The sequence below is a fragment of the Fringilla coelebs genome (assembly GCF_963513975.1).
Source record: "Fringilla coelebs genome assembly, chromosome: 6".
Classification (NCBI taxonomy): Eukaryota; Metazoa; Chordata; class Aves; order Passeriformes; family Fringillidae; genus Fringilla; species Fringilla coelebs.
This window is the reverse complement of record NC_140034.1, coordinates 27,691,949-27,709,885: the sequence shown is the minus strand read 5'-3', so window position 1 is coordinate 27,709,885 and position 17,937 is coordinate 27,691,949. Positions and strand designations below refer to the sequence as shown.

The window sequence follows — 17,937 nt, the reverse complement described above, 5'->3', positions numbered from 1 at the left end:
GTTTAATTACTTAGAGCCTCTATTTCACCTTCTATTATTTTTAAATAAACTCTAGGTTTTGGAGCAAACTCCAGGCTCTATCCATAGGGGTTTTTATTAAACATATGGGCACACTGAAAGCAAATTCCCATTCAGACAGAGAGGAATGTGCAGTGTGTATCACTGGAGCATGGAAAGGTAACTTGAGGGTGACAAGAATAAAACATAACAGAACACTATTAATTCACAGTTAACTCAAGTGCCTTCAAAAGAAAATATTAATTTTGCCTTTGAGGATCTTTGGTCTAATGAACTCTACTTCAGCCATTAGAAAAGGATTTGTAATTAGAAGTGGTTTAAGGCACCAAGATGCTCTCAGCTGCAACACCCCAGCACTTTCTTATTCCCTCCCTCAAGGGCCTTTTTTTTCCAGTTCAGTGAGCTGGGCAGGGAGTCTCTGCACAAGACCCTGTAGGGACTGGGACTGGGAAAAGGAGATGCCTCTTCTGCAGGAGTGTGGAAAACAAAGGCTTCTTAGGGTGGCTATTTCTGAGTCACTGGAAACAAGGACTCCTTATTTCAGTGGGCTAAGACAAAAGGGCATCTGTATGAAGTGTGGGGTGCCAGGGAAGGAAGGGAAAATGGCCACACACGACTCAAGACCATTCCCTCCCAGAGCAGCCACTGTCCTAGTTCTGCAGAATCACTCTTCTATATATAGCTAAAAAGCCTCAAGCCAGCTCTGCTTATTACAAATCTACACAGGCAAGCAACACCTGGCACTTTGTATTCTGTCAGTGATACATAAATGGTCTTTTCAACTAAAACTATACACATTTTAAATTATTTAGCAAAAAAGAACTGTAAATCCCGATTTTTCAGCAAAGAGCAAAGATAATATGTAACAGTCCACTTACCTATGCCCCATGAAACACACCATTCCTATTTTAAAGCAAAGCTCAGCTAGACTTTTTCTGAGAAATCACTTCAAGTGTGTTTATAAAATGACCTTACTATATTCGTTACTTCCAGAAAACAAATAAAACTTCCCAAAATAATGGCAACATACATTAAAAAATAGATATAAAATACTATAGTGTCATATAAATGTATTTTGAAGCAAAACCATAGATAGATAACACATTTTCTTTTCACAAGAGGAATACAATTTTGTTTTTCCTCCAAATAACAATTTTTTTTTCCAATGCCTACCCTTAATTACTGCTACTTTAAGATAAAGCACCATCATCCAAATTGTTGAATTCATCATTTATCAGACAGCACTGTATTTAGAATTCAATTATCTTAGATATTACAAAAACTGTGGTTTATATATACATATTTGTATTGCTTTATGGATATTCTGGGGAGCTAGAATTCTGGGGCACACAGTAAGAATGTATTTTAGGAAGAAATAGAAACCTCATCCCTGGAAGTGTTCAGTGGGGCTTTGAGCAACTGCTCTAGTGGAACATGACCTTATACCATTGTAGGGAGTTGGAAACATATGATTTTTAAGGTTCCTTCCAACCTAAGCCATTCTATGATTATAGGAAATAAAGTTATTTATTTCAAAGAAATAGATGCTTGGTGGCCATGGAAATCTTCATTTTAGCACAACAAAATAGTCCTCAGACTAACTATGTCGTATTTCTAAAATGTAGAATTTTTAACATGTGCATCCAAAATACATGCTGCAAGGGAAAGATGCCAACACTTCTTAGTATCAAAAGCTTTTGAAACTTCAATCACAAACCAAACTTCTCTAGAAAATCCATCCTGAAAGTCAAGGAGAGCAACCCTTGAAATTAATCACCCACTTTTTTTTTTAATTTTTTATTCAGACTTGACACTCTTTTTACATAGAGCTGTAACTTATTTGTACACTGTACATGGCTATTTCTACAGAAATATAGAACCCTGGGGTTCTTTTTAATTTTTTTTTTTTTAATTTTTTAATTCAACCATATCTGAAAGAAAGAGCTACCCCAATGGTAGTATGGTGTCAGAAGTTTATTGCTGGTAAACATTTGAATGTGAGGTTTGTTCAGCTTAAAAATAAAATGTTAATTTTCTACATTACTCCAGTAAATTACTAAGTCCTGAAAGTGAAGTTTAATTTTTTTCCCCATGTGTTACTATCAGTATAAAATAGGGCTTCAGTCTAACCAATGACCTCTTTCATGCCTACAAAATCAAAAGTCACTTTTGTATTGAAATATTTTAATGGCTACTAATTTTACTGTTTAGCATAAGAATTATGATCTTCATTTTGGAATCTGGACTTTATTAATCTGATTTAATTCCTGCATGCTTTCAAAGTCATACTGATAATCATAAAAGAGGATGCTGCTGATAGCATGGTAGGGAGTAAATTCAGTACATACCTCATAGCCAGGGCTGACAGGAGACTGACAGGTAGTTGGAAAGAAGAGAAAACAGAACAAAGAAATAAGGGGGAGAAAAAGACAGAAAATAATGTTATTTTGGAAGCAAGCATGAATGTGGGGTCATATTATACTCCATTCTTTTTTATTGAATAAATGCTTAAAACTGCATTTGAGCTGACACATATAAAAATCTGGGTTGTATTGTATCCTCCTAGTTCTACTTTGTTTTTAGTACTTCTGTTGATGAGTTTTACACTACTAAGTTAAGAATAAAAAGAAGATTTTATTCTTTGGAGGTAGATTTTAAAAGCTGTACTCAAATATAATCCCCATTCAATTTTCAGGTCAAACTGAATGTTTTATTGGCTAATGAAAACATTTCTACCCAAACTGAAACTGTTTCTGTGGTTCCCTATGCAAGAATAATTAAAGTATAGGTACGTTTTGCATGATTCCACGTTATCCTGCAAAGATTTTTAGATTACATTTCAAAAGATGGGGCATAACTTATTCACTTTACACATGCAATTTTTCCAGAAGTCAAGTTTGCATGTTGTGTCTCCTATCAGGTGCACACAACATGAACAAAAAGAAAAAAAGAAACAACTCAGTTTGATAATTACATCTATCAAAGATCTCCAGAAATTATTCTTTCTCAACTGCTCTGACTCTCAGGGTAATTAGGGGAAAAAATACATTTTTTTTAGTTCTATTTGTAGAACTGATAGCTATAACAGAGATTATATTTTTTTAGCAGTGATTCAAGTAACACATCAATATTGTTTATGAATGGTACATTTTTATGAACAAAGTTGATGTTTTTCAGTATATTCACACAGACTGTAGAAAAATGAAAGACATTCCAAAGTGCATGGTTTGACTGGCTTCACCATATAAACTGTCATAAAACTTATCTCAAGCACTGCAGAAGAAATGAGTCCAAAGGACAGATCTGGTACACAAGAACTGACAAAGCTCATGGCACTTAAAAAAAGCAGGGAGGGAGGGCAGGAATGGAAATACATTTAAAGGAAAAAAATTAAACAGAACAAAGGACATATAGAAGCCATGTGTGAGACCATTTCCAAAAACCTGGTAAATGATACCAGGATTTCATGGAATAAAAGTGAGATAAGAAAATTATTTGTTTTCTCCAAGCCCATCCCTTTACCTACTGCAAATGTATTTATTTTGGGTGTGCACGTGTTTGAGCATGTGCGATGTTCTGAATGATCAACACAGGGACTCCAATGTTTACAAGGTCTCAGAGAAGTATAGCCTGCAGACACCTACTGCATCTCCTCACTGGCAATTTTAATGCTGTCAAACATTTTGAAAGATACAGCTTTGCAAAACAGGCATTTTGTATAAGAATGGGTCAGCAAAAAACACAGTCATATAATTTTAAATGTTTTCAAATTGAAAATTTTTTGCTACATTTTAACTGTACAATGAAGTGATTATTTATAGATGGTATACCCGGATGCTCACTCATAAAATTTTTTTAAGAAATTTTTTTTTTTTTAAATGAGATCAAAATTAGGGCCAAATCTTCCTCAAAATTTTCTGTCATGGCCTAAGTAATTTCTGAAACAACCTGCTGAGAATTATGATTAATCCGTAAACATTTGTTGCTGTAGTTTGCAGAACTTAAGCACCTTACTCATTTATGCAGCTTTTCAATTAAAAATACAGATTCATAATGTTAACCTTAATTTCCAAGTAGCTTTAGACTAATGATAATCAGTGGCATAAGTACATAATTATGGTTCATAGATGGTACTGCATCTAACACCATGTCTACATAATTTGCAATAGTGTCCTTTTAGTATGTCAAGTTTAATAAGTTTAATATTCTAATTGAGAGGAAAACATGATAATTGTTGTGTGTACTTATAAATTCTTTCCTCTCTTTTAAACCTTAAGGTTTTCAAAACCTTCACTTAGGAGTGGATTCATTTATACACTGTGTAAAATCTTAACTATTCAAGTATATTATGACCATGAGTGCTAAAAAGAACAAACATGCTAAAAATAAAAAACAGGTATCATGGTAATTTACTCCAAACAACGTTTTTCTTTCACTTCAGAAAACTAATATATAAATGCATGTACAAGTATACTGTATATTTACATGCTTTTGTGTATAAAACATCTAAATACAGACATATAAATACATTCACCACAAAGAGCCATTTAAGGATCTGATGGAGATTTCTCCTTCTTTCTTCTGAACACCCAGAAATATGCCAAATACACAGGCTCCAACTAATTAACGACAGCCTTGACTGTGACAGACACTCAGTTCAGTGCTGTGGTGTCTGGGTCACAGTGCTCTAACGAGGAGAACCTTTCCTATTTAATAAGCCAAGGAAATAATGGTCCGATACAGAAGAAATTCAACACCTAGTTCCAGAAGAGATCCTTCAAGATCCAACTACTTTTATTAGCAAGGGTGGCAGTTTCAGGCCTTAAAAATAACCTAATTCTTGACAAATGAGGAGACTCCTGGGAGTATCAGAAGCGACACATACCTTAAACCCACATACCTTAAGCTGGTGACCTCCCTTTTACGTCAAGATGCCTTCCCTTAATTTATAATTTGCATACCACCCTCCTCTGTAGTCCGTAACAGGCAAAACCAGATTCTACAGCACTAAATATCATTGTTTCTCAGCTCCTCCCATGGCCTCTACAGCTAGGGAATGCCATACCAAAAGGGCTTCATCCGTCACACTGGGTGAGGGCTCCGCAGAAACCGTCCGAATGGTGCTGGCTCCTGTCAGGGATACATTTGACAGGCGTCTTTTCCGTACGCCACTGCAGTTGTTAGGAATTTTAAACGCGCATCTCTTATGGTAGTTCAAACCACAACCTGAAAAGAAAAATTTAAATCCGCTTATGGCTTACTAGTCAAAAAAGCAAGTAATTTTGGATTTTTCAAAAACAACACAAATTCAAAAACAACACAAATTCAAAAACGTTAGCCTTAATTTTGATGAAACTTTTCCCTCTACCCTTTTCCTTTTACCCCACTCTATTATTCTAGCAAATTGTTAGAGAGATAATGTTATCAGCTCCAAACAGATACATATACAACCAGTGGTTTTTCTCTGATTTTTCAAAATCTATGGTCTCAAAGTGCAGGACATTTCTATGACCAGCACTTGGAAGGTAAGGAAGTCTCACTGCAAATGGTATATTCTATTGGATTTAGTCTATCAGAAGTCAAACAGGTGTGGCAAAGTGAGAAAACTTAGCTATTACAACTTCATACGGATTGACAGTGACTTCAGTTAAATAATCTGAATTACTGCAAGACACAAGCTCATTAAAAATTGTAAGGGAAGAGTAAGACATGCAGACTTTTCTTAAAACTACAAATCAACCAAAGGTTTTTACACTCAAGGTTACAGAGCCACATCTAAGATGCCTCAGAGCAGTCAAAAAGAGAAGTTCTTTAATCAGTTAATTCCTTTGACAGGTATTACTGTCTCTAACTAATTTAAAAGCAGCATCAGACACAGAAGTAGAATGGAAAAGTCACTGCTTCAGACTGAAAAATTACATCTCACTGCAGCTTACCTTCACATTTGAGTCCCTGACGCACCAGCCCCCAGAGCATCTCTCCACAATGGTCACAGAAGGCTGGAGCCCGATAGGAGTGAACAAACAGAGCATGGGGCCGGATCTGGAAGTCTTCAAATGTAGCAGAAGCTATAGCAGTAAGATCATACAAAAAATTAACATAAATAAAAAGTAACACAACTACTGTTCTTCACTTCTTAGGTATCACCAGGGAACAAAGCAAAACTCCTTTTGGCCACTATGATGCTGAACCTTGGATTTGGAATTGTTCACTGCATAATACTTTGAAGATAAAAAGAGTGATTATATGCCTGCATATTACAATGACCACTGGAAAAAGCATAAAGCTGCATTAACAAACCTGCAGCAATGACGTCTCTGACAACATTTTTCCAATCAAAAACAGGAGTATAACAGCATATCAACATTTACCAAAATTGTCACAGTTCTATCAAACGTCAAGAATTTTTCGAAATACTCTTTTACAGGCTTACTCACTACACCTTCAAGATGTATGTACATTAAATAAACTGAACACATCCAGTAAAGAAATACTGCAAGGTTTTTTTTGACAAATGGAAGTGCATCTGAAATTGTCTGTTTCTGCTGATAACTTCGTATAATTAATTCAGCAGCCTATGTTGGCATCAGTGAACTGATCACACAAGTTAAAAACATACATTAGAGCTTAAAAAAAAAACATGTGATGATATACCCACATTTCAATAGAGGAAAAAACCTTGCAGGGCAACCCGGAGGATGGCTGTGCATTTCTTACAAAGTGACATGAGCCTGCAACTGGCTACTCTTTTTCAAAACCGTCCACAGAAAAATACTTTTCTAGTCTCAACCAGTCCTGAGATCTATTAACAAAAGTATTTAGAACACCAGCCCAAAAGTAGGATCCAATGATTCCAATCATATCAAACTTCACTTTTTCAAAATGTTTTTTTACTAGAACAATGCAAATCATGTAACAGGTTTTTTTATTTCAGGATTTCCCTTTCTTCTCTTGGTATTATATCATAAAAAGCTATATTACAAAAGTTTACTTAATTCATAACACGAGGACCTCATAAAACAGTCCAACATATTAGAATTATCATGATACTAAATTAAATAGTTTTGTATTTATCTAAAAATGTTAGGTAAGGCACATTTTTTGCTCAAGGGCTTTCAAACACTGGTTCAAGTATATTATTTTTCTATTTTTTTCCATACTACAGTGGCCAAATTCACTGTTCAGACAATGCTCAACCTGCAATGACAATGCTCTCCTTGGTCTACAAGAAAACACAGCTCATCACAGAATGGGTTGGGTCTGGAAGACACCACAGTGAGTCTTCTGGTCCAACTTCCCTGCTCAAGCAGGGTAATCCTAGAGCACACGGCACAGGATTGCTCCAGATGGCTCTTGAGTATCTCTGGTCTGGGAGACTTCACAGTCTCTCTGTGCAATCTGTTCCAGTGCTCAGTCACCTGCACAGTAAAGAAGTTCTTCCTCCTATTCAGGTGGAACTTCCCATGCATCAGCTTTTGCACATCGCCTCTTGTCCTATTGCTTGGCACCACCAAAAAGAGCTGGCTCCAGCTTCTTGACACCCTTCCTTCAGAACACATTTTAGATGTTGAACAGATTTCTAGTGATTTTACTTCAGGAAGCTTTAAAATATATTTTGATGTTATTAAAACTTGTTTATATACTTCACTTGCACAAAGAAAACAAAATACAGGCGTATTAACTTCCCTCTTTAATTTCATATTGAAGATAGGAATTCAGACAACACCTACCCAGTAGATCACTGATCTGTGAAGTTCAAGAAGGATTTCTTTTTCAGGGCCTGTATTATCACCAGCATGCAGCCACAGGAGGAAAAGTTGTCACAGTCAGGCAGCAGACACCTCTCTGGTCCTACCACATATGGGTACCAATTGAGCTGTGATAGGTCAGCAGCTGGATAAGACCAAATTACAGATGCAAATCATACTGACCCTTGATAATTCACTTCCTCTTCTCTAGCCTGGTCTATGAAATCATGATATATATGTGAAGACATGGTCTTCAGCATTTTGGAAACACCAGTCACACAACACACTACACCATGCTACGACATCTGCTGAGGAACTCAACTATAAACATATCACTAAGCCTTCCCATCTCTCTGCTTGTTTCCTTCAGACTTTCCATCTGGAGTTTCAAGCCTCATCTCTTCTGTTCCAGACTTTTTTTCATGGATTTTGCATAGCATATTTACCTACAGCTTTATGAAGATTATTATGACTTACATCTCTGATTCTTTGCAAATGAAATGATCGTGGAAAAGATATGTATACATGTATTTGGGAGCTTTTTAAAGGATATGGACCAAAACTAGAACACTATGCACTACCAGCTTCCAATAGAACTGCAGTATATCCCTCTTTGCTACTGTGTCTCTACCTTAAATTTACATGTGGAAATATAAAATCAAGAAGCTGATGGAAACAAGCTACTCAGTGATATGCACTGCTCTCCTAGGAGAAGACAAGGAAGACTCTACTATTAACACCCTCAAGACATGATAGCCATGAATTTTGATAACATATATGTGAATTTTAGAAATGTGAACTTTTTGTTTATAAAAATAGACTTTCCTGAGGTTGTTTCTAGAAGCATATAAGTAACAACCAAACACTATTAAAACAAGGGATATGTACAATAAAAATACTCCACATCTCCATCTAGCAAAGGATTAATGCATCTAAGTTTATGACAATTGCATTGAATAACCTAATGTTATGCCTGTATTCAAGTTCTATTTTGAATCAATGATGCTTACTAAATTAGAAGACTGGAGAGGAGTTGTACATTGATTTACTGGGTAGTTTTACAAATAATATGAACAGTGCACTAAAACCACAAATAGCCTAATAAAAATCAGCAACTCTATTAACTTCAATTAGTTTAATAATTTAGAAAATTAATTAAAAATACATTGTCTTGAAATAGCTTTAAAAAAACTGGGGATTGTGAGAAGTATATATAATTCCCCCTGTAGAAGCAAACCTGAAATCAAAATCTCCCATGAGTAGTTTTGCCTTAGGAAGTGATTTATAAATTAGATCCTCCTTTCAAACTTCTTCCTACCATCTAGTCAGTCAACTTTTTTTTTAAATTACATCTCTAGGAAGCCTATCATATAGCCATTAACGTTCAAAGCTTTAACCTGCAGAATATTCCTGTTATTCACTGAAAAAAAAAGAAAAAAACAAACCCAAAGCCCTGCTGATGAGAAAGATATGTGTATTTTTTTGCAAATTAAAATGAGGCCTTTCTTGGTAAAAACCTTCTGTAATCAGACTACCTTTTTGCTTTGACAGAGTATTGATGGGGTGAAGACAATTTTGTGGCTGTATGTAAAATTGCGCTGTAAAAAAAGGGAGGTCTGCAAATATGGCTATAAGCACATCATAAAAAACTTAATCACTCTGCAGAGAAGTTTGCACTTTTATGTCCTTAATATGACACAGTTGCACTGTTAACTCTCTGATTACCTTATCATCATCAATTTAAGCTTTCCTAGAATCACCAAAACACAGGCATTGAAACTGCAACAGTTTTGACAAGACTATTTCATCAGGTCTATTAATGACTTGGCTGCTAATGGCTAGCACTCCTTGCTCCAGGCTCCGTAGCAGACCTATCATTCAGCTCAGCTGGAAAGTAAAACATTGCAAGTCAGAGAGGCAAGGTCTTGCATTCAGAAAGAGGCAAATTATTTACTTCACCATTTTGTGTTCCAAGTCCAAAAGTGCTCTGAACTATAAGCAGAGGTGAGATCCTGCTACTATCAGTAACAGAGCTTCACATAATGGGCTCTGTCATCTTGTATCCCTGCCTCTCAGGGCAGAAGAATCCATCAATCACAAGACTAGCAATATCTTGCAGTGAGGAAAAGCAGGCATTCTCCTGCTACCTTCTCCCATTTGGAATGCATTTAAGAGTAATGTATTCTGTTGAGTTCCCGCAGGCATTTGTAACTTGAGTCTGTCCTTACAAGAAGTGCTGGCATCCATCACTTAAAAAAATAATATAACTCACAACTATACACTACTAAACTTCAGGCCCTGGTTAAACAATAACAATTAATGACTGAGTATACAGCTCAGCTGGACTAAGAGAAAGAAAACCATTTTACTCTTTTCAATGTTCCAATCCTGGCAATCAAATACAGTTGGAGTTTCCAGAGTCTCATTTAAGTTAAGTAAGCAGAGTTCTGGCAGTTCATACAGGCCAAAGACTCCATATCTGATCTCTGTCCTAAAATCTGAATTAAAAACTTAACTAACCACTTCCTCAAATCTATACATGTGCACATTTATAATCATTCTGTTTCTTTATTTGTTCTGCTTTGAAGTAGGGTAACTTCAATATGGAAAATTTGAATCATTTCTGGATACGAATGTGAGTATTTTACCATTCTAGATTTTACATACAGGGAAAATCCTTCTAATACAATAAACTTAGTTTTGTTTTCTTTACCTATTATTGCTTTATCCCAATGCTTTAGGCAAAACCAGTTCTAATTAGGAATGTTAAATTGACATTCAGGTAGGAGGTGGGGACAGAGGGAAAGATACATTTTCAGAACTGAAGTTGGAACTCTTGAGCAGAAGCCTGCTACTTTCTAAATGCAACTGGTACGGGCTACCTGCAATCTTTTTATAATACCCAGACTAATCAAAAGCTGCATGTCCTCAACCCTCCAGTGACAGAGAGAGATACAAGAAGCTGAATCACCTGCCACAAGGCTGATAATATGCTGTGCTGCTGCACCTGGACCATTTAATTTGGAAACGAGCTTGGGTGTCCAGAAAGCCATGGAAAAGGAAAAGCAAGGTCCAAAAACAAACAGCAATGACAGAAAGAAAGGGGAAGATGCTGGAAATAGGGGAAGATCCCAGAGATCAGAGAGAGATGGAGGCCAGAGAACTTCCACCATAGTTTTGATCAATGATGCCCAAGGTTGGCAGCTGCAAGTGGTGACACAGCATGAACAAACAAGACTTTGTGCCCAACCTCCCTTGGCCAGCAGCTACCTCCTCACTGAGAGGGGCAGTGGGAAGCTGGCAAATGTGAGGGTGGGAAGGGAGCAAATGAGCCAGCATAGGAGGCATCCAAGTAAGGCTCTCATCTCCTTCCTTCTTGAGTCTCAGTGTCCAGATTCACTATGGGGTGTTTGCACTGTCTCATCAGTGACTGAGATTTCAGTAATAAACTGAGGGGGACAATAAACAATTTGCAAGCATTTGTCCAGTGCTAGCTCAGAATTTTAATAATAATGAAAGATTAACATTTATGAGTCAGTGTGTTTGATTCATCTGTACACTCTGAATTTTTTAAGTTCGATTTTTCGGTACGTCTATTTGTTTGTGAAAGATTTCACAGTTTCAAATCTACAAACTGTATAGCTCACTAGGTTTAAGTTCATTTGAAATCCCATCACACAATTCTTTCATTATGGATTTACCCATTTTCTCACCCAAGTGGAAAAAAAGCAATACCTTACTTCACAGCTTCAGGCCCTGTTAATCACAAAACAGTGCAAAGGTATCAATTTAGCACAGGAAACAAAATTAAATACTCTGCAGGTTTACTGGAGCTATTGATGCAGTGTTCAAAATTGATTCTGACTACTGGCATGAAGGAGCAACCTCAAATTAAAAAAAAAAGTCTCTTGCTCCTTTTCCATGCTCTGACTGATCTAAATTATTATCTTAAAGTAAATGCTGTGAGTTATTTACATTTTTTATTTCCTCTGACTTTTTTTTAATGATCTTCAGTTATTTTCCAAGGATTCTGAAAAAAAGCTCAAAAAGAAGAGGTGCTCAAAAAGAATTAATAGCACTTTTAAAACATATTTAATTTCCACAAGTTTCTTTCATAAAAGGTTAAAATTTATTTCTTTTTTTGTAATATGGTGAATAAATGCTACTGGCTAAAAGTCTAATGGAATTAAAAATACAATCTTATGCTGAACTCAGTAAGGAATGAAGGAACCACCTCTGCATACATTAAATTATTTTTAACTATACTGTTACCCATCTGCAAAGGCTTAGATCTCTTTTAGAATTACCCCAATAATTTATAAACATATACCATTACAGAACAAACACAAGTGGGTTGTTTTGGGGGTTTTTTTGCATAGTTTTATTGGATGTCCACAAGCCCTGATGGGATGCACTCAGCAATACTGAGGGAAGTGGCTGATGTCCTTGCAAGGCCACTCCCAACAATCTTGGAATGATCATGGTGATTGGGAGAAACGCCCGAATTCTGGAGGTGGGCAAGTGTCATCTCCACCTTCAAGAAGGGTGAGAAAGAGGACCCAAGGGAATTAAATGCCAGATAGCCTCACCTGAAGCCTCAGAAAGTTGGTGAAACAACAAATCCTAGTATGACCACTTCTGGAATATCTTTAGTGTCTATCTGATTAATAATGCTTTCTTAAGGTCTCAGATCTTTGGTGAGACCATCAGAGATATGGAACAGAAGCAAGATTGTATAGAACCATTCAGTTTTCTCAGCCCCACTTGAATCTTTCTAGGATAACACTAGAAAAGGGAAATGGGAAATTAAAAATGATAAAGGAATGCACAAGATGACATAACCTGGAAGAAATTAATTAATTATTGTTGTTAATTGTGGTTGATTTTTAAAAATTGTTGACAGAACTTCAATAATGACTCATCCTAGAAGCATCTCCAGTGCCTAGCCAGGTAGATCAGAAGGTCAAAATTACATGAGGAAAATGTTTAGTTTCTCACTGAAGACAACAGAAGTGTTCTACTCACAACATGTTTACTCAATATTTCACCCATGCACATAAATAACTAGAAATTAACACTAGGAAATGGTGATACTAATATTCCCCATATGACATTCTGTGTTCAGGTGCTTTAAACAGCTGTGACAGATGAGGAAAACCTCTAGAGGCATGGAAGAGACACATAAAGAGAGATTAAAAGACTGGAAGACTGGAATTGTTTTGTTTGGAGAGGAAATGAGCAAGACTTTACTGGACTCAAGAAGCAGAGGAAGCAAAAAAACCAAAAAAAAAACCCACCCAAAAACCAAACAAAAACAAACAAACAAAAAAACCCAAAACAAATCAAAAACCCAACAAACCAGGAAACAAACAAAACTGCTGCAGAATAACTTCTGCACTACAGTGATAGGAGTCTTCATGTCCTGAGAAGCAGGAAAGCTTTCCAAACTTCTTTTTGGCAACAAGTCACATCTTAGCTATGTTAACAGAAACATTCTTGGGGCCTCTTTAAAAGTCAGAGTGAGGCAGATTATCAGCTGGAATGACAATATCTCCAGACATGAGTCACAACTACCATCGAGATATAAAAACCAGCAGACAGCAATCTGTGGCAGCTCCTGAGCTCCTTCTCCTTAGCTGCCATTTCAAATTGCTATATTCCCCAAGGGAAGGAGGATTGCTTGTTTATACTCAGACCACTTTTAGCTACAAACCTCAAGCACTTCCTAGAAGAAGATGTGTATCTTACCACGAAGGAGTGCAAACACAACTTTTGGAACTTACTATGAGACTGTGTATTTCTATTTGCTCTTTCAAAATCACAGTCAGCACTCTGCAATGGAAATAAATTCAATGAGTTCAACAGTGATATTGAAAGATGTATTTTTTACATAAGCCATATTTAATTTGAAGCCTACTGAAGCACTGAGTTATTGAGACAACAACTTCAGAAAAACAAAAAAAGCAGAGAGAAATCTCCAAACACTTAGATTTTTTTTTTTCCTGACATACATCTGAGCAGTGTAGAATACACTGTTGACCATGTATCTAAATTGTCTGATGCTATTCCAAGTGGCCAAGTTATTCCAAGTGGGTTACTCTTCATTTTTCAATGTGCTGAATCATTTATAGCTACTGTCTATTCAGGACCACTACTGTTATTTAACAAACATACTGATACAAATGTTTCTCAAGCATGTACTGGTCAAAGAAACTATAGAACAAATCAATCAAACAAAACCCTGTATGACAAACCAAAGAGGTTTATGCTTAGCTGAAGCAAGGCTTGCTCCCCATTAAATTAGTAGCTAGTGAGAATTACCTGCTGGGGAGGTAATTATTTCATGAAAGGGGATGGTGGCTGGTGAGGAAAAGAGAATTCTTTGAATGGTAGCAGGTTTATAATTAAAATCTGTGTTAGCAGCAAAAACAACTGGCAGAATATGAAGAACTGTGAAAAGGAGAAAAAAAATTCATTGAAGGTTTCTTACCCAAATATTTTTTAAAAATTCAAAAAGAGATGAATTTTTTTTTTCCTTATATACAACTTCAACTGAACCTATAGCAGTGGTCTCCAAAGGGAGGTACACACACCTCTGGGTGTGCAAAAGACAACCCCTAGTGTACAGAAATAAAAAAATATTGTAACTTCAGCTACATATATAAACTTTAAATAAATAAACACACATGTATTGAAGGTATATGCTTGAAGACTTTTAGTGATGAGGTGCACAAAAAGAAATTTGGACTTTGCCACTGTATCTTTAAAAAAAGGTCAAGTGCTATTAAAGACAGCCTGTGAAATAATTTATAGCTACATATAAGTTTCACATACCATAAATGTAACAAAAGACTAAATAATAAATAAATTTGTAAAATAGTAAACAAAGTCCTTTAATGAAAATATGATTTTTATTATCATGCACTTTTTTCCATCAGTGCCTTTTTAATTATAAGCCTTCCATATTGATTCCAAATGCTAATCAGATTATAGCATTGCATTGTAAATCTAAATGAGCACACAAATATCCATTAAAACACTGGGCAACTTTTGCAGACTCCAAGTTTCATTCATCACCTCAAGTCTTTTGAGAAAGGATCAGCTGACATGGGGGCTGCTGAAGTATTAATCTTGAATAACATATTGAGTTACTGTTACTAAGTGGATTGTGTTAAACTCAGTCAAAATTACAGTATCTAAAATCTTTTTTAAAAGGGTAAATGTGATATGTATCATATCAAGAAAACTGAGAAAAAATTAATAAGAAAGGTAAAAAAAATTGCCTCACTGAACTAATACTTTAAGGAAAATAAAGGGTTTTTTTAAACTCCAGAGGCTTTGAAATAAAGATAATATACAAATAAAATCAAGATTTAATTTGGTCCACTTTGGAAGTTGACAGGCATTTTTTAACACATTAACTGCAATTAATGTAGCTAATCAGCTTCAATTCCACTCTTCTTGAAAAGCCAGCTGTACAACTTATTGAGGTGAGGCCTGTTAAAGTGGTGTGACATGAATTATGTCTTTTTTCAGTGAAATCAAGCCATAGGAATACAAAAGCATAAGAATTACTGGATCAGACAGAAATCCACTAAGCCTGGAGTTCTCAAAGCAACATCAGCATTCTCTGAAGCAGAGAAGGTGATAAAGGTGGATGACACAAGGGCAGGGACATTACAAGCCATGTTCTGTTCCATTGCTACACCTGACACTTTACTTGTAATGCTTTCCAGATCATTCATGAATGTATTTAACAGCACAGACTTAAGTACTTTCCTGGTAACCTGCTTCCTCTGTGAAAATAGCATGCACTTCTACCCTTGGCTTCCTAAGTCAGAAACAGTTATTTATCCATTTGAGCATTTACCCTGCTCTCTCGTGAAAGCATCGTTTCTTTCTGAGCATTTGGACTGAAAGTGTTTGCATTAAATTTGGAAAACCAAGTGAAATATCTCAAATGAACCAACAATTTCATTAAAGACCACACAAACCAAAAATGTATTCTCTCAAAAAATCAGACAATTATAGATGTTTGGATGTTTGATCTATTAGGTAGCAGTGGAACAGTGACCTCTCATACACAGGCACTGTCCAGATACTAACAGCTATATATGGAAAAAAAGACAATAAGACAAACATAAACAAAAAAAGGAAAGAATCTTTCAGCTCTGACAACTTCAAACACAGTCATCTATCTGAAATTCATGACCCAAGAACAATGTTAGACTAATGAACAGTGAGGGATATAAAATCAACCAACTTAAACCTAATCATGAATGAGCCCTATCACTATAGAAATAAGAAAAATGACATACAGAGAAAATTGAAAGGACACAAAGGAAGAATAATTGCTAAAGAGTTCATCTTAGACAGATTAAAGATATTTGTATTTCTCAAGACACCAAAATCCAGCATGTTAACGTAGCCATGAAGGCAACAAGAGAAGGATGCTCTTCAATCACAACAAAGCAAAATCACAAACTGTGACCAACTATGTAAGTACTATAGCATTATGTTCAGAGATACAATATCACAGTGTTTCATCTCAGGTTGAACTAACAGTACAATCCTGTTATGTGTTGATAAATGGCATTTACTGTAATTGTACAGCTATCCACAGCTTTTATTCAGCTCAGTATATTTTACCATAGGCTGTATATACTGTGCTGAATCAAAATAAAAGGTCCACATCTAACAACCAGGTGATCTACCATCCATGTGATATTACAACAGAAACAGCTTCTTAACAAAAGCACTGGATCAATTCCTGCCCTCATCAGCTCAGCAAGGGAACGTAAAATAGCTGCTATTTGACTTTCTTGCTTCAGGAATCCTGCCAAGTTGAGCACAACTGGTCACAGCAAGCAGATGAAGCACATTCCACTAATCCACACAAGATGCTAACGTTTCACTGTCTGCTTCCCAGCAGCAGACAAAAAGCTCTTACATCTCAATGGAACTTTGCCCAGTAAAAACAAGATAGATTTTTTATAAACAAATCCATATTAAAACTGTAAATATACCATTTTTTCCCCTCTATATAATGAATAGACTTGGCAAATTTACAGAGCAGTTTTTAATAAATTTCGTGAACAAGGTACAGAACAGGACAAACTACCCTGACAAAACAAGTCTAAAGACATCTAAAGTAATTGTTTCCTTGAAGTCCTCAAAATCAGAACTCAAAAAAAGAATACAGATGTACAGAAGCACAGCAATTCTCATCTGTCAGCTTGTTCTATAGAGTCTGTGCCTCCATTTAAAAAAACAACAAATCCAGTTATTCTGAAAAAAGTCACAGATACACAGATGAAGGGTGGCAATTGCATCTACAGACAGCTTTAAATAATATCTTCAACACATCATTCATTTCAGAAAGGGGCTAACAGATCTACTTTCCAGATCTCATGTAACAACTTAAAGTAAAAACTTGTTAACTATTTAACTTCTCTGCAAAGAAAGGGTACAAAGGACAGCACCCATCATTAATACCAGTTCACTGGCATCAACAAATATCAGCTGAAATAAATTATTTTTATAAGCTAGTCAAAACAACACTGAAAATCTCCAAAAAGCTAGGAGTTAACTTAAAGAAGAGAGTTTGTCACAGCAAAAATAATCCATTCTGTTCAAATTTACTGTGAATTTTACATTATGCTATTTAGGTAATTAATGTTTGCATCCTTCATTTCATGAGTGGAACATGTAAGTTAACTTTTCAGAGGTCCAGCTGAGGATTTCAGCAAATACTACTTGATCACATCAAGACTGAAGGACATTTTTTAGCTTTAACTCACTTTACATAAATATGCTTCCTTCTCTTGAGCAAACAGGAAAACTACATTTGAGAGAGAGATAGAGAGATCTAAAAAGATTAAAAAGATGTTACTTCTGATTTCTATTCCTTTCAGTGTTCTGAATGACTGACTACTCATTTCCACCCATCTTTGACTGTACCTTCAACTGCCACTTCTGTCCCTTGCTTCCTGATTCTGGGCTGCCTACTAATTTTTGATGGTACTCTAATAAAAGGAACCCTTCCTACAAATACACTTTGATAAAATCCTTTCTACAAAGATTCAGATCCTTTTCAGTCTGAAATGCATAGAGCTAAGTGTATATTGGATTCAATGAACACATTAGCGGAGATTCCCACAGAAGCAGTAAG

The 17,937-nt window shown here is 35.9% G+C and overlaps 1 protein-coding gene across 2 annotated transcripts in view; it reads right to left on the bottom strand.

Moving 5' to 3' along the window:
* PRKD1 (protein kinase D1) overlaps positions 1-17,937 on the bottom strand; it is a 114,546-nt gene that overhangs the window by 36,565 nt on the left and 60,044 nt on the right. Inside the window, exons 3-5 of one of the 2 annotated variants that reach the window (XM_084207529.1) lie at positions 5,955-6,086; positions 5,084-5,244; positions 2,367-2,390 (exon numbers count right to left, since the gene is read on the bottom strand). In XM_084207529.1, coding sequence (XP_084063655.1) covers positions 2,367-2,390; positions 5,084-5,244; positions 5,955-6,086 — 317 coding nt within the window. The remainder of the gene's footprint in view (positions 1-2,366; positions 2,391-5,083; positions 5,245-5,954; positions 6,087-17,937) is intronic. The other variant, XM_084207530.1, reaches the window with a different exon arrangement.